At 39.0% G+C, this 18100-nt stretch overlaps 2 protein-coding genes across 3 annotated transcripts in view; both read left to right on the top strand.

The window, feature by feature from the left end:
* Positions 1–7315: 7315 nt before the first annotated feature.
* Positions 7316–13171, top strand: LOC103973355 (polygalacturonate 4-alpha-galacturonosyltransferase). The gene is made up of 10 exons (XM_009387900.3): positions 7316–7439; positions 7520–7700; positions 8488–8513; positions 8607–8666; positions 9043–9154; positions 9249–9292; positions 9547–9881; positions 9950–10307; positions 10391–10969; positions 12632–13171. Exons 2-10 carry the CDS (start codon positions 7538–7540, stop codon positions 12905–12907), a joined length of 1953 nt encoding a protein of 650 aa, XP_009386175.2. The 5' UTR covers positions 7316–7439; positions 7520–7537; the 3' UTR covers positions 12908–13171.
* A 1733-nt stretch (positions 13172–14904) lies between these two features.
* LOC103973373 (UTP:RNA uridylyltransferase 1-like) overlaps positions 14905–18100 on the top strand; it is a 5298-nt gene continuing 2102 nt past the window's right edge. For both annotated transcript variants that reach the window (XM_018821398.2, XM_018821399.2), the window contains exons 1-2: positions 14905–16203; positions 17033–17404. In XM_018821398.2, the coding sequence (XP_018676943.2) occupies positions 15055–16203; positions 17033–17404 (1521 nt within the window). In that variant the 5' untranslated portion in view covers positions 14905–15054. The remainder of the gene's footprint in view (positions 16204–17032; positions 17405–18100) is intronic.

The raw sequence follows: 18100 nt of genomic DNA, 5'->3' as shown, positions 1-18100 counted from the left end.
AAACTCCAAGTACCAAGACAAGGTTGAAGGGCAAAGGCCAAGGAACTTCGTAAGACCGGTGTCAACGAGCTTCTCATCAAGATAGCCGAAAGTGAAGGACTTCGGGTCATGCAAGAGTGCATGACCAAGGAACAAAGCAAGCAGTACGTGGTGCTATACCTTTGCTACTCAATGGAGTGGGCGACCGGGTTGATGGAGAAGACGGTACAATCCCAGAGGCGACCAAATCTATTAGAGAACTACTCCAAGTTGAGGTCAAAACTTCTTACATTCCAGAAGTTCGATGATATTGAGATGATGAATCATAGTAACTAACTCAATGCAAAGAGTGCAAACACTTCAAGTGCTTTAGAAGTGTGAGTAAAGAGCAGGCGAAGGCTAGTAACCAGTTTGATGCATGGAGTATAACCTCGAGGAGGTGGGTAAAGTCAAGTAACCTTTGCCTTCTCAACTCTTAAGAGAATGGGCGAAACTGAGTACCCCAATTCTCTTATCTATTCAGTAGGGAAGCTCTGCACAGGTTCAAAGACCATTCGAAGATAATAGTTGTCAAATCCTCACCAACGGTGATCAGTGCTATTGAGAGTAGATTGTCCGCTTCATTTCCCAATGAAATACTAATCGAAAGCGAAAGTGATGCGAATCTACTTGGAAGTGACAACTAAGTGAAAGAAGAGTCAATGGGTAAATTTTATGAAGGAATGACCCAAAACTTCAGAAGTTTGCGAGGCGATGCTCGTTAAAGCTCCAACAAGCATCTATCCAGTTTAAACAGCATGAGGCATTTGAGAGATTGGCGCATAGTAAGGATGGTCTTTTTCTTCATTTGGAGGATCCGCATGAACCAACAGGGATCAACACAACTCAGCTAACCCCACACTAGAGTTAGAGTCATTGGGGAGTTGAAGCAGCATGGCGGATCAAAGGTTCGACTACTTAAAAACAGTAGCGGAGAGCAGTTGGGAGCCAAGAGGTGCATTGTAGCTAGAGTAGAAGATTGAAGACTCAGCAAAGGCGAGGAGTTGCAGTGTCAACAAAGGCTTCAACGAGGATGTCGAAGGAATAAGTGGGGGAGAATGTCATGGATAAACTTCTAAACAAGATGTTTGATGTAATATTTATGTATGTCCGTATCTTTTGGTATGTTCATGCTTTGCACAACATGTAGAGGGACGACCGAAGGCTTAATAATCCCATTTTAGTTAGATTTGGTGGTTGCTTTAGGCTTGTAAATAAAGGTTATGTCATGTGGACACTTGTGAGAGATTTTCGGTCTATAGTAAATAATTTTGACCCTTTGTTATGCAACTGTTCAGAGCTTGTAACATATGTTTGTAATTTGCATTGTCTATGAAGTATTTCTTGGAATGTTTGCTTATGGATCTTGAGTGAGGCATTTTCTCTAACCTGTTTTCTCTTTTGTAGGTCCTAAGGGACCATAGGAGGCTTCAGAGAGATTGACCTTTGCAGACGGACACGCAAGGGTGCTGCACGACATAGGCAAAACCAGCTAAGTCCGTGACACTCAGGTGTCTCTTATGTTTAGCTCTCTCTACCAGGGTAGTCCATGTCTATATATTCCAATGTCCTTGTGAGCCTCTTATATGTACCACTCCTTGCATGGGTAGTTCATATTATTATGCCATGATGTTTTTGCACATCTTCGATGTCCAATGCTCCCTATATAGGCACTTTAAATCAACATGACCAAACACCCTTATGCATCTTCCACATCTAATGCTTAATGTATGGGTAATTCAAGTATGCAGACCTCAATGTCCTAGGGTATCTTTTGATTTTGATATTAAATGCAAATGCAATTCAAGTTGGCATGAGCTAATGCCCATGTACATCTTTGGCATCCAACTCTGTCTACATGCAATTCAAATTAACAATCTCATGGGTCTATGCTCCTTGGAAGAGTAATTCACATTGACATGTCCTAATGTCATCATACATATTTTATTACATAAGTTGCTCTCTGCATGGGTAGTGTAAATCTAGTGTACTCCTTGCATGAGCAGTTCAGATTGGAACCTATGTTGCCCTCATGTATCTCGTATGTCAAACAATCCCTATATCGATAGTTTATGTTAGCATGCTCTAGAACTCTTATCAATTTATGAGTAATATTCTATATACAAACAATTCAAGTTGGCACAACATGATGCCTTCATAGTTATCCCTTGTTTTACATATACTTTAAATTAACACACTTGGATGCCCTTATATGTCTCCTAAGCTTAGTGTTGTTTATGTGGGTAGTTCATGTTGGCATGTTTCGATACCCTTAGGTGTCTCTTACTTCAAATACTTCTTACTTGGGTAGTCCATATTCATTTGACCTAATGCCCTAAAGAGTCTCGTACACCCATCTACAAGTTCATGATGACATGCCTTGGCATTTTCGACATCCAATGCTCCATACATAAACATAAGTTAATTTACTTAATGCCCTTATGCATCTCCTACATTTAATACTTACTATATGAGAATTTTAAGTTAATATTATAGGAAAATCCAAGGGCGACATCACATGCACAGTGGAAGAATAAAAAATAAAATCTCCAAATTTTCTAAAGATGTGTTTGTCATCATGCGAAGATTGGTGTGTAAAATTCACAAAACTAAAAACCACGCGTGAGATAGTTGTGTTACATAGGGAGATTATATATCCCTGAATCCCTATAGATCTGTAGGAAAGGATGAAGGAGGTTAAGCGTCATTCTCTCTAGTAGTGATCTACACAATAAGGTTACGATGATGCTCCTCAAATTTCTAAACTTGCTCTCTGAGGAGAAGAAGGTGAGAGAAGAATAGGAGGTGGCAACCAAGAAAACCTCTAGTTTATGAGTGTTTGGTTCCCTCCTATTTATAGAGACCCTATGTTAACTTAACCCTAATGGATTATGCCATATTGGGTATTGAATCTTTATCCAACTATCCAAGTCTCTTAGATTAGTAGATCTCTATCCAATAATCTCTCATTGGCTCTTATTAGATCACATCCATAGGATCCAATAATTCAGGGGCTTATTGTATATCCAATAAGAAAGGGGGTTCAATAGATATCTAATATTCGAACCTCTACTCGTTATAATGCCTACCATATATGTGTGAACATCGAGGCCCAATATCGAGCTGGTCATGAGTCATACCTTTTAGAACTCATTCCGGTTTATTGAATTATTATCTCCATAATAATTCACTTGACTCATCGACTATGGATGTACTAGGTCATTACGCTGTAGTCCCCAAACGATACAAGGGAATCTAATCCTTTGGACCTATTTGTTTTCAGTTACTGTATATCTATAGTCCCTCATCCATCTAATATCCCAGAGATCGTATACCAGGTATGGTACTATCAGACCCATACAGTTTCTACTCTAGTCTCACTCTAATTAGATTCTCCTAGAGAACTCTTTCTCTCACAATCCAAATGACCTTTGTTAGGGATTTGTCTGAGCAATAACACATGAGATATGTCTCTCATGACACTGAAAGCGGGGGATCCTCTATCGATACTCAATAACCCTCGTAAGGTTGGCTACCACTCCCGATGAACGATTGTGCTAGATCTAGAACCTATAAACCTATAAGTTTGGTATCAAAGAGTGTATTACTCATACATGACATCCTTAGTGTCCAAGTCTAAGGACCAAATATACTATTGGGACAACGGAATCGTTGTCTAACAATAAGGCATCATCAACCATCCAATATTCCATAAGTAGATCAATCTATTAACTCATTTTTCAATAAGCACCTACATTGTCTCTCTAGTGTCCCCACATGAGCAACTATGAGACCAACTGCATCCATCATATTGACGAGTATACAATACACCAGTCTGTTCGATTATCTCGATATCCCTCTCAAGTAACCTATGACCGGGATTATTTAGAATTTATGTTTAAAGGTAAATCGATCTCATTATCATGATCTCATCACGATCCGATTCTTATTGCATAAATCAATGGACATCACAATATGTTCATACAACAAACAATATAAAGTGATAAAATACCAATTAATAATAATAAGTAAAAAGACTACGTGTCAAGTCACACGTGCTATCACTTACGTGATTGGCTTGCAGGACACCTATGACTAGTAGATATATCTTGATACTCTTGTGTCTCCTAAATTCGACGTTAATTATATGGGCAGTTCAAGTCAACATGCCTTGATGCCTTAGTAAATCTCTTGCATCCAACTCTTTTTATATAATTAGTTTAAGTTAACATACATCGATACCCTCATGGGTATCCTATGATTAATTTTACCTACATGGGTAGTTCAACTATTTAAGTTGGAACTTTTAATGCCCTCATGCATCTCCTATATCAGATAGTCCCTAAACGTGTCATTCAAGTTGGCATGCGTTGATGCTCTCGTATGTCTTCTATATAGAACAATCCCTATTTAGATAGTTTAAGTTGGAAAATCTTAATGCTCTTATGCTTATTCTATGTCCAACTAACCTTGCATGTATATGTTAAGTCGATATGACTTGATGTCCTCGTATGTCTCGTATATCCAATGCTTTTTTGAATGGTAACTCACGTTGGTATGCTCTTATGCCCTCAAGTGTCTCTTATGTTTAACACCCCATATTTAGGTAGTTCATATGACTCATGCCCTCATGTGTCTCTTGCATGTTGGCATGCCTTAACACTATCATACATCTTTAATGTTTAATACTTTTTATACGGGTAATTCAAGTTGATATACTACAACACCTTCATGTGTATGATGTGTACTACGTATGCAGTTCATGTGTTTCTTGAATTATACATGAGGGCATTTGATACTTGCTACATAGGTAGTTCTCTTACATCTGATGCTTACTACACATGAAAGCATGATTAGATACTCTCATGTGTCCGTTGAGTGTAATGTTAATTGCATAGATAATTCAAGCTAATATGCCCCAATGCCCTCATATTTACATTCAACTCTCTACATGAATTATTCAGAATTATTCAAGTTGACATATATGAATTTATAGAGTCTATTGTACACAATGCTTCCTGCTTAAGTAGTTCAAGTTAACACATTAGATGTTGTGCATCTCTAACGCATGATACTCCCTATCTAGTAATTCAAGTCGACATGCTACAATGATGTTTTTACATGAGTAGTTCAAGTTAGCATCCTCGATGGCCTCGTACATCTCACAATCCCTATATGGACAATTTAAGTCGACATCTCTTATGCTCTCTTATGTCTTTTACATACAATGCTCCCTTTAGGGGCAATACAAGTTGGCACGCCTTGATGCCATTATGCTTTTCTTATGTTTTCCCTCCTTGCACTAGTAATTTAAGTGGGCATGCCTTGATGCCTTCGTGAACCTCCTCGTGTAAGAGCAATTCATGTTGGCATGCTTTAATGCCATCACACATCTCTTGCATCCAACTCTCTCTCAGTTTAAGTCAACATAGTCGACATGCCCCTATGCCCTTGTGTGTCTCTTGAGCTATCCACTAATTGCATGAGCAATTTAAGTAAACTTGCCCAAATGTCATCGTCACACATCTCTTACATCCAACTCTCTTTGCATAGATAGCTTAAGTTAGCATCCTCCTTGCTCTGGATCTCTCACGATTAATGTTTCTACACAAGTGGTTCAAGTTAAGATACCTTGATATCATCACGCATCTTCTATGTTTGATGTTATTTATATGAGTAGTTCAAGTTGATATAGCCCGATAACAATTTTCTACATAGGTAGTCTGAGCTTGCCACTTAGTATTAAGTTGGCATCACTTATTATTTTTTCTTTTCTTACTAGGGCCAAAACTGGCTTATTAACCATATGTAGTCTCAAGCAATGAGACAAAAGATAAGATGAGAGCTTGATCTCCCTTTATGTTTGATGAAAGAAGTAGGTTGAAAGATAAAACTTTATAGGGCTAAATATTAAGTGTAGTTAGTGGGCCTTACTTAGCAAGCAAACAAGTGTAGTTAGTGAACTTTACTATGGATTTCATTTAAAGTTTTATACCTTATTAGGCATGTAGTCAATCATATCTTACTACTTGACTAAACAACACGAGGGGCATAACACTAATCTCCTATGCACGTCAAAGGGATATTTACTCAAGAGCTCCAAAACGGGTGTTCAATAAAATGATTTTCTCCCTCTTAAAGATCATAAGATATGGTGAGCCCATCAGTAAGGAGCTTACTAACTTAATGTTAAGAAGAAAGGATAGATTCCTATATACATAGAAAATAATTTTTATTCGAGAGCTCTAGAACAGGTGTTCGGTAAAGCAACTTCCTCTCTCTCTTGAAGATCCTAAGGTATAGTGAGCCCATTGGTAAGGAACTTATCAATTTTAGGTTAATGAGGAAGGACAGATTCTATATTTTCCTTATAAGGTCCTTTGCCCCAACCTCACATTCAATCTACTCCTATGCTTTTAATCTCTCCAGGGACTTGGTATGATAATTATTATGTAAATGAATCATTATATACGATGATTAAAATGTAAATATTTATATGACTTGATGTCCTAATGAGTCTCATTAGTCAATCCCAATTCGAATAGTTTACACGTCATGATGATTTCATATATTTTTAATATTTAATATTTATAAATTTAGCATATTACAGTACTCTCATATATTTATTGCATCCAACAATTCAAATAGGTATTATCAATGATAATTATATAAAAAATTTAAATAAACACCCTAATGCTCCAGCACTGATCTTCGATGAAATGAAATTCCAAGGTCTCCTCGGTACATAGTTGTGACTTCAATGACCACTATTCAACTACAAAAACCAATGGTAGGTTCTTTCGTCGTATAGTGCCTCTCTGATGACAATCCTACCCAACCAAACTGCTTTTGAAATGAGCCATATTTTTATGCGGGACCCGCTCCAAATGAGCCATCATTATGAGCAATGATAACGCAGGTACCGTTGGGTATCATATGCAACGGGGAGGAGATCCGTTTTATGCGAGACTTCCGCCAGCCCGTTCACAACTTACTCCCACTGCGACGGTTCATTTGGGACCCAGAAGCAGGTCATCCCAATAACAATGTGAGCAAGCCAACGGGTACGTATAGATGAGTAAGAAAATTATTTTCAATGATGGCACTAAGGGAGATCCTCGACATACATATTTCCCAAACAACCAAATCACAACAGACACGACATCCTTCGTCACACACTTTCGCCACCCGTTGGTTTTCGCCCGTCTCATTCGCCGCAGTTATGGGACCCACGTGGAACCGTGGTTTCCCCAGTCACAAAACAATGCAGGAAAAAGTATTTTTACCACTTTCCGTCCGCTCACTCACTTTAACTTCTTTTCTTCCACGAGACTCCCCCGCTCCTCATCTAGCCTTCTCCGATGCTCGAATCCTCTCTCTCTCTCCCCTTCTAGGCTATCTCCACACTCGAACCCAAAGAGGTTATGCGGAACGCATTCTTTCTTCGTCTCTACTTTTCTCCGCTATTTCTCGACTTTTTCTAATTTCGTTGGTTTTTTAGGGATTGGATCCATCGACGATGCCGCCTCCGCAGCAGGCCTTGGCGGCCAGAGCAGGCGGGAGGTGTAGAAGGGACGGAGGTCCCGTTTGCGGCTTTCGCCCACCCGCAGTGCTGCTTCTCTTCTTCCTTATTCTGGCCCCTTTGGCGGTGCGCGGCAGCATTCGGGCGCCGATCTCGTCCGGTATGCTGATCTTTACTCGCACATTTGTACGATTTAGTGGATGTGGAGTGCATATGGGAGTGGGGATTCGATTTCTGTTGCGGATTTGCTTCCTTTTATTTCCTGCTCGGAGATCTGGGCCTGTGAATTTACATCTCTGATGCATTTATTCATGTGGAAGGACATATGAAACTGATTCCTTTATTTCTGAATCTGTACCTTGATTAATCATTTATTGCATCTTCTTAGATCCTGAGTCATCTCTGACAACACACCGATGTCCGTTCTACCGAGTTTCAGAACGTATTCTAGTACATACTCAGGACGCTGATGCAAAACTCCGTGGGTTGAATAATGGATTATAGGAGTTTGGCACTTTATGAGATGCATATGAAGAAGAGCCGTTGCGAAGTTGGAAGATGCATTAAATAAGCTTCTCACTAGGAAATTGAAACTGAATTATCAGAAATCATGTTAGGAAAATAAGGCATATAACACAATGAAAATAGTCATGTGGATGAACTTGAGGTCAGTTTCTTTTTTTGGGTTTTGTTAATAAGTTTATTTAAGTGCATATCATGTATTTGACCACCTCCAATTGCAGAAGTTCAACTCGACAAGATGCAAACCCATAACTTGATTAAGATAATAGGAGATGGACACATATGTTGCATGTGCTTGAATGTTCCTTGAGTTATAATCATGCTCCTGGAAACTTATAATTTTGATGTTCATATTCTGTAGCCTTTATCATCTGTTGGACTGCAGTTTGAAGTTTATTGATTCTGTATTATGTGTTCCTGTGCAGGCATCCAGGATCTCCCTAGCCACACGGTACCTTCCTCAGTGATATCCTTTTATTTTCTGCTTGTTGAGAAAGGTAGCACCTTTTGCCCTTAAATCTCACATATGAATGGATCATGACAGGGAACCGATCAGAGAGAACAAGTTGCTGTGCAGAAGCTAAAATCTATTCTAACAAAAGAGGTTGGTGAATGATAGTGAATGTCTTGCTAATTACTTGGTTATTATTTTTTTAGGTTACTGTAATAATATATCTTGATCATTTTAAAATTCATGCTTCTCTGGCTGTCATATTGTTAGTGTCTTTCTGGGCTTATGTATATTATCCTTCATTCAATACCTGCAAGCCAGCAGGATTTGGGTCATTGGGGCCTTGATTTTTTTCAGGACAGACAGTGTCCTTTCTTTATGGCAGAATGATGAAGTTGGCCATGCTGATCATTGCATCATTACTTTGACAGATCTAAACTTCGTGCAGCTTATATGCTTAAGCATTTCTAGTTTTATGCAATACATTGGTAAAATACGCTTACTTATTTTCATACTCATCTTCTCGAAGACACTTCAAAATGTTTCACAAGCGGAGAAAAGTTATTCACTGGCCGAATTGGAGAACAAGGCACTGATTAGTTCTTTACAGATTGCAGATGTTAAGCTTTACAACAATCCAGGTAATTTTTAGATGCTCATTTTCCATTGTGTAAATTTAATTTCTCGTATATTATTTATGCTGGGTAAACAAGTTAATATTTTATTCTGATGCAGATGATCAACAACTTCTTGATTCACCAGCAAAATTAATTCGAAGGGTATTCATTTTAATTAATAGGTGTTATTTCCCTTACATTCATTGGCCATTTAGCTGATTTGATGTCCTCACTTCGTTGCCCCTGCTAATTTGAAACTTTTGCTTCTGAAGTATTTATTTTTCCTTAACTAATAAAATACATTACTCTTTGGTCTCCCAGTACTCAGCTTGTTTATCTCAGTTGCTATGTTGTGCTGAATGTCAATAAAACTGTTATTACAATTTGATCTTTTGGAATATTTTCATGTATTATAGCAATTGAGAGAGGAAAGACATGAACAGAAGCAGATGGTGTTTACTCAACAAGATGATGAAGCAGTAGTTAGGCTTGAAAATGCTGCCATTGAGCGTTCAAAAGCCGTGGATTCAGCAGTATTGGGCAAATATAGCATATGGAGGCGAGAAAATGAGAATGAAAATTCTGATTCAAGAGTTAGGCTGATGCGTGATCAGATAATCATGGGTAGGATCTATTCTGTACTCGCAAAATCAAGGAACAAACTTGATCTTTACCAGGAATTGCTGAGTCGTATCAAAGAAAGCCAACATGTAGTAGGAGAGGCCAATGCTGATGCTGACCTACACCATAGGTGAGAGCTATTTCATAAATTTGCTGTGTGCTGCCCCATTTAACTTTTTCTAAATAGAAAATTTTCAGTGCTTCTGATAAGATCAAAGCAATGGGTCAAGTTCTTTCTAAGGCAAAAGAAGCACTATATGACTGCAAGGCAGTAACTCGGAGACTCAGAGCTATGCTCCAATCTGCTGATGAACAAGTTAGGAGCTTGAAGAAGCAGAGCACATTCCTTAGTCAGCTGGCTGCTAAGACAATTCCCAATGGAATCCACTGCTTGTCTATGCGTTTAACCATTGACTACTACCTCCTTCCTTTAGAGAAAAGAAAATTTCCAAGGAGCGAAAATTTGGAAAATCCAAATCTTTATCATTATGCCCTTTTCTCTGACAATGTCTTGGCTGCTTCAGTAGTTGTAAATTCTACCATCATGAATGCAAAGGTCTGGTGATGCTCTTTTCTTTTCTGATCAATTTTCTTTCTAATGATGATTTCTTGATTAGCTTATGTTTGCATTGCTTGCAGGAGCCAGAAAAACATGTATTTCATTTAGTGACTGATAAATTGAATTTTGGAGCCATGAACATGTGGTTTTTGTTGAACCCTCCTGGGAAGGCAACCATTCATGTAGAAAATGTGGATGACTTTAAATGGCTGAATTCTTCATACTGCCCGGTGTTAAGGCAGCTTGAATCTGCTGCCATGAAAGAGTACTATTTTAAAGCTGATCATCCTTCAGCAGGTTCTTCCAATCTAAAGTATCGAAATCCGAAATATCTATCTATGCTAAATCATTTAAGGTTTTATCTCCCAGAGGTTTATCCCAAGTTGGATAAGATCCTTTTTCTCGATGATGACATTGTTGTTCAGAAGGATTTGACAGCACTTTGGTCTGTAGATCTCAATGGTAATGTTAATGGTGCAGTCGAGACTTGTGGTGAGAGCTTCCATCGTTTTGACAAGTATCTTAATTTCTCAAACCCACACATTGCCCGTAATTTTGATCCTAATGCATGTGGCTGGGCATACGGGATGAATATGTTTGATCTCAAGGAGTGGAAGAATAAAGATATAACTGGGATTTATCACAAATGGCAGAATATGGTAAGTTAAATAATTTTGGAGGAAAATTTATATATTATACATTTCATATTGTAAAATCTAATATGCTTCTTCTAGACATGAAGTCTATTTGGAATTTGTCATGCTTTCTTATATTAGGCCTCATGGTGAACAGTAAACTGCTACTAGACTTTTGTCCACTTACTGACATGCTTAGCCATACTTGTGGTTTAAATCTCTTGTAGCTTATGCGCATGCATGTAAATGCTTCTTAAATGATGTTTGTATGAACATGTCATTCTGCATGCCTCAGAGCTAAAAGGTTGTACAATTACCCATGTTACTAATGTGGTTCATCTTTCTTTTGGTTCAACATTAATTTTTTGTATCCTTTATATGTATTAAATGATTTTTTGTTTCAAACCAAGGTTCGTAATTTTGTACCGTACCGGAGTTTCGAGCTTTGCTCGATATGGTACAGTATAGGCGTATCGAGTAGTACGCCAGGGTATACTGCTTGATGTATATATATATATATATATATATATAATATAACATAATATAAAAATAAAAAATAGAAAAAGGAGGCGTATGTTGCCTCGATGACATTGCCTCCTTTTTCTTCTCCTCATCTATGGCATTCAGTGAAGACGTCGAAGGCCGTAGGCGTCTCCAACCTTCGGTGAAGTATGCGGCAAAGAAGCCGAGCCGTCGTCTCTCCCTTACCTCCTGGATCGGGATCGTTGAGGGAGGGTGGCATTGGATTGGGAAGCGTTGAGGTTCTCACGATTCTCCCTCTTCTCCCTCGACGCTTCTTCTTCTCTTGTCACAGCCGACTTGATACCGCTTGGTAGCGAGCGGTCCACATACCGATCTGCTGGCGGATCGGTACGTACCACCTGGTACGAGCAGTATCATTCAAAATTAAAATCCTTGTTTTAAACATTAGCCCTTGGATGACGTATCAAAGAAATTATCATTTTCTGTTGAAGCACCATATAGGAAATTTGTATACTTTGTTGTTGTTTTAAATTCACTGAGATGACAATCATGATAGAGCCAAGGTCTCTTTTCTCTTTTCTCCTCCTTTAAGTTTGTTATTAAGTAAATAGATCCATTGCTATAGATTGTTAATATGGTCAACTTCAGTCATCTCCATAGCAAACTTTGATTCCTGTAAAATGATTTTCTTCAATCAGCCTTTTGGAATATTCTGTGCTACTTTGTTTCATTTATCTGATTAATTTTAGCATCTATTATCCTTAATATATATGGACATTCTCCTCTGGAATATTTTGCACTAATATACTGTAGCAAGAAGCAAAAAATTTCTTTTATCCAGAAACCTGGTGTGTCCATGCAGCCTTTTGTATCTCTGTCACCACCAGGATCTTTATGCATCATGACCATAATACATTTTTAACTTCTTTTTTTATTTATGTTGTTAATGTGGGCATATATAACATGCTTCTTTGGTCCATGTCGAATTTCAACCTGCTATATTTTGCTGTTGGCTTTATTTTATTGTGGAAAAACACTATGCTGATACATGTTCCATTAAGCTTAAAGGTGAAGTTTTTTTTACAAACTACATTAAATTTCAAATACATGTCCACTCTGAGGCCCACTACATAAGCGCACAAAGATTTACATTATAAATGTAAAAGCATACATGTACTTTACTTTTATTTGCTTTTCCTCTAGAATGAAGACCGGGTGCTCTGGAAACTTGGGACACTCCCTCCTGGACTGTTAACATTTTACAAGCTGACTCATCCACTGGAAAAATCTTGGCATGTACTTGGTTTGGGGTACAACCCTACCATCGATCACTCTGAGATCGAAAATGCTGCAGTCATTCACTACAACGGAAACATGAAACCTTGGTTGGAGCTGGCAATGACCAGGTACAGGCCTTACTGGACTAAATACATCAATTATGACCATCCTTATGTCCGGGCATGCAAACTAAAAGAATAGGAAGAAGTTACAGGGTTTATTATCAGAGGATATAAGTTGTTGCTCGGAAGCCAACTCAGCTAGTGATTGTCAAGGTTCTCCCAGTGACTAATTCTTTATCTATATATGTGAATTTCTTTTTGCCATCAACTTCATTTTCCCTCCTGTATTACTTTCATTTTTCAAGCCTTATCTATGGAGGAATGTTTTTGGTGTTTTATGCATACATCTGATTATGTAGTGACTTTGTTTTCTAAAATAATATTATTATTAATATTATTTGCACAGGATCGTTGTCTATTACTTGTGTAATAGATTCTTATTGTTGTGGGGCTGCTCATCTTTGCATTATTTTATTTTGAGAGTCTACCTTATGGAATAGTACTAAACTTGTCCCACTATGGTGTGTTTTGATCGTTAGAAGACTCAAAACTTGCATGTTGGATCTCAGTTATCAAGTACCACTGCGACTCGGCTTTCACATTAGAGGAGATGCTTAAACTCATTTTGTATATAAATGATCATCTTTATATGGTGTATATCATTATATGATCTGATCAAAATTTTTACCACCACAGTAGAGATTTTGGTGGTAATCAAACGAGGACTTGCCGCCCTTCTGATCTTTTAATCAAACGACGGCAGAAGGCGAGCGACACGCTTTCCAGAAAGCTGCCTCTGTTCGCTGTCGTCTTCTCTAAAGTAAACCACACCACTTCCCCTGAATATAATAACAACAGCGGAATAATTCTACTTCTCGTTTGCTTGCAGCTGATGGGAACATTTGGCGTCTCGAAGGTCACCGAAACAACCCAAGCATCCATTACTTGGTCAGTACGTAACTGTGAGTTCAGGTCGACTGGTAACATCTGAGTGAGTCTATACTGCAGAAGTTCCTCTTAGGATGACGACGACCACCACCACTGTGCCACGGTAAGAAGGGTGTCAATAGTCCTCAAAAGCTCTTGTACGATCGGCACAAAGCAGCAGCAGCAGCATCTATCTCACAACGAAACAGCCTTATCAGTAGATCTAAATTGCAATTTAGATTCATTCAATCATCCGATACTTTGAGAGACCATGTCGCCCAAAACCACCCCTTCCAAAAGCTCATCCTAATTTTATGTATTCGATCGCGATAACTCAGATTTCAAATATAAGTAGGCAAAAGAGAAAAACTATTAGAATAAGTAACAAGAATAAACAATGTACGAAAATTTAATATTAAAAAGAAATACTAGTGGGGTTGTAGATATCATCTTTTTTGGCCCCCCCTTCATGAGCAAAGATCTGATGCTTTTTTTTGCCTGCCATTTTTCTTTTGGTACCTCCATGTCCAAGGAGACTTAACTTTGATGCCACCACAAATATAACCGGTTTCTGTGCTTAGCCTTAAAACTGTAAAATTAAACACTAGAGTAACCATGTCCAAAATGACAATGTCTCTGTTGTGATCGTTAATGACAAATTAATCCTCGTTATGTATGAGAACATGTAAAATTTGGTCAAATTATCCTAAAACAAATGACCTCTCTCTCTCTCTCTCTCTCTCTAGACAGCGTATCAGCTGACCTGATTAATAAAGGATCTAAGCTGTTGATAGAAAGTCATACAATTAAATTCTGGAAAACACAAAGTTAAGCTAATGACAAATCGATTCTCTAAGTTTTCTTACTTTCAAAAATGGTACCATATGGTGCACGTTTATCTGGTCAAAAATCTTGTCTTGATCGTTGACAGAAATATTCTGCCATCAAATTATTTTTCCTACCTTGTAATTGAATAATTGATTTCTACGTAAGGCGATCGTGGGATGGGATTTAAGCTTGTAAAGGTGTCTATTGTGATGCTGGACCACCCGCGTGTCTTTAAGATTCGCGAGCTTGGGAATCTGCGCGCCCCTCTTACGCGGAAAATTCTCGCAGAGACCGTCGTCTACTCATTCGCACAGGGGAGTAAATTCGACGCGTCCTTTCGACAACAGCATGCGTGAAACTGACGGGATGTGGGCCGTTGGATCCGATGCCAGATATGGTTAAGGGAGATATGCGTCCCCCAGCTCTTCCTCCGCAAGCCCGCATCCGGCCAGTGGCACGCGCTCATCCGCGCCTTTGTGCCTCGCGGAGGACACGAACTGCCTCGCACCGTCACCGCTCGAAGCCCGGGTGATGCACGGAGTTGAGGGTGGCGGCTCCGCCCCGCCTTCTACCGACGACAGCGGCGGCGCCCCGGGGGACGCCTTCCTCCGCCACCCTCGGCCCGAACCGACGGCGCCGCCTGCGGTCTCATGCCCCCCGGAAGATCGCCCGCGCTGCTTCCATTTCCTCCCGCACACGCTCATCCGTCCCCACCCGCCTCCGCAGCCGGTGGAACCACAACCAACGCCACTGCCGGTCGCGCCGATGGTGGACATTCGCGTACCTACTTTTAGGGTGCCCATCCCCCGAGACTTGCCTCCCGGTCCTTGGGAGCCTCTGGAGATCTCTCATCCTCTGGTATCCCATCCCCGTTGCTCTGTTCAATACGGTAGCCAGTTGGAGCATGTCGGCAATCAAAATGCCCCTCGTGGAAGTAATTCTCGAGGTAATCGACGGCCGAAACATCAGAATGTGGTCTCCACCACTCAAAAGTACGACAATAGAAGTTATTCATTTTCTTGGGGACATGGAGAGACGAGCGAGGCAAATGGCCGAGTGGGTTATGGGAACTGCGTGTCTGGCGCTAATGCGAAGGTCGATCCTAGATTTGGTGATCGAAGGAATGCCTGCGGTGATCCTGCAGAATATAACCGCTCGCAAATGGGGTATCAATACGAGAAGAAGCGCATGAATCTGGGCGGTCACCGGCATTCCATTTCTTGGAAGCCAAAGGTAATTGAACAGAGCAGACCGCAGGGCTCGGCGCAGAAGCAAAAGGTTAAGGTAGAATGGGTTGCTGTGACTAGGATGAAAGACGAGAATCATAAGTTGGAAATGGGAGATAATAGTCAGCAAGAAGTAAAAGATGGTGACGTGCTGCAAATTCAAACTTGTAATCACCTCGATCGGAGCAAATGTGAGCTAGAGGGCAATAATCTTCCAATTGAGGAATCATTTGTGGAAGATCATCTTAGTTGGTTACTGCCTGAGGCTTTTGAAGATTGGAATTCATCTGGAGTGGAATCTGAAGGGCACAAAGAAACTGAAGACTTGTCATCTCAAGGAGGTGCTAGTCAAGATGATGCCTTACCTGTGGAACAATCTGATTCTCTGATGCTTAAAGGCGACCATGATAAAAGAAAAAATGTGAAGAGACATTTCCCAACTCCACTGGTTGAGGTATATCATGAGTTTTTAATTACAACTATTATATGGAAGTGTTATCCGTTCTTCTGTCGATATTCACATGCAATTTGGCTGTCTCTTCTCTGATCTGAACAATGTGTGTGACTTAGCATCACAGACATATTGGTCTGCTAGCTAATGGTTTTTAGGCATTTTTTGAAATATTGATGCTTGCTTGGCGTTTTGCATCAAAATGGATATTTCTTCTGAGTACAATGCTTGTCTTTTCCATGTTGTCTGGGCTGTATCTACTCCATGTTGAATTTGAAAGTGTGATGAACAAGATTGATTACCCAAAGCATATAGGATTCATGATTTAAGTTTTCCTTCCAATGAGTTAAGCACAAACTTTAGAGGTATGACTTCTGGTTGTTATCTGAATTTGTGTGACATTTTCTGTTGTGCCTTATCGACTCTGGATTCACTCTTATGTTCAAGACACATTATCACTTTATGTTCAAGACACACCAATCGAAAAATCTGTCAATTTTTTTTTTTGTACTTTTTGTTAATGATTATCTTCTCTTTTAGTTATGAATATAAAAATAAATCTTTTTGAAGCTTTCTTCATCTGTTACTTTAAATCTAAAGTCAGGTGTTGCTTGCAATATCGAGAAGTTGAGCTTATTGATAGGTTTCTCCCAATTGGTTATTGTATTTTTAAAGCTCTCAAAAAACTTTAACATTGTTTTTCTGGATTTGACCAGGGAAATATCATTTACAATATCGTAATAGAGAAGGAAATACTGAGGTTGGCATTCTTGGCTTAGAATTTATCTTTTATTCTAAATTCCTTTTGGTTTATCTGTCATTATATCTGCAGCGTGTTGGATCATATTCTCTTAGAGGACTGCAAGTATCAAGCCAGTACATGAGGAATAGTAGAAGACAGATAGATTGTCGCCCTGACATAGAGACTTTGACACCTGGCTTCCTTTCAGTGTACAGGTCTTTGATACCAGCAGATGATGAAAAAGATAAACAAAATCAAATATTGAAATCACTAGAAAAATCAATCAACAAAGAGTGGCCCAATGCCAGGTTGCATCTCTATGGATCCTATGCTAATTCTTTCGGGTTCTCAAACAGTGATATCGATATTTGCCTTGCAATTGATGATAACACTATCAGGAAGCATGACATGGTGTTAAAACTGGCAGATATTTTATGGTCAGAAAATTTTCAAGATGTAGAGGTATGTTTGAGTTCAACACATTTAACTTTGAAGCTCCACATATATATTAAAATTGAGCATTCATAAATTCAACTTTTGATGTGTATATTTGTCTTTTTGTACAGATACTAAGCTCTACATCATATTGTAATGTGAAATATTTGCATCATAATGCAGCTAGACATTGTTTCTTTCCTTTTACTTCATCCAAACGTAATAAATTGCTTGTACTATGTATTAAAATTCAGATCTGTCCTGTACTATAATTTTCTTGTTGGAAGTCGAGATATGCATGATGATTATTGTTATAGTCCTCTTTTCCCCCAAGGTTTTTCCAGAGCCAACCGTTTGACTGTGAAAACTTCATGTGCTTACTCAAACCCTGTTCACTAGAAATGTCTTGAACTGTTGCATGTCCAATTAGATGCATATACTACACCTTCAAAATGTTCCTTATGAGAGAATATCTTTTCCCTTTTTGGGTCTAACCTTGTGTGTTATCTTTAAAGATTAAGTCATTCGGCATGGAAATTTGGTCACATGAATCTTTTTGTCCCTGCCTCTTTGTGGTTTATCCGTCGTACTAGCTCTTAGATCTCCATCGTGATGCATTATTTATATTGTATTTGTTTCACTTTTAAGAGTTTGATCAATTTAATTTTATGACCGCAATTCTTATGATTATTAAGTATTGCCATGGAATATTGATGATAACTC

This window comes from Musa acuminata, chromosome BXJ2-7 (genome assembly GCF_036884655.1).
Source record: "Musa acuminata AAA Group cultivar baxijiao chromosome BXJ2-7, Cavendish_Baxijiao_AAA, whole genome shotgun sequence".
NCBI lineage: Eukaryota > Viridiplantae > Streptophyta > Magnoliopsida > Zingiberales > Musaceae > Musa > Musa acuminata.
The sequence above is the reverse complement of the archived record's forward strand: the minus strand, read 5'-3'. Positions and strand labels throughout refer to the sequence as shown.

Excerpts from the sequence above, each read along its gene's own strand:
- LOC103973355 (XM_009387900.3), top strand. The coding sequence starts at position 7,538 with ATGCCGCCTCCGCAGCAGGCCTTGGCGGCCAGAGCAGGCGGGAGGTGT. Across the intron at positions 8,514-8,606 it reads AGGATCTCCCTAGCCACACG|GGAACCGATCAGAGAGAACA; the intron begins GTACCTTCCTCA and ends GGATCATGACAG. Across the intron at positions 9,882-9,949 it reads GATGCTGACCTACACCATAG|TGCTTCTGATAAGATCAAAG; the intron begins GTGAGAGCTATT and ends GAAAATTTTCAG.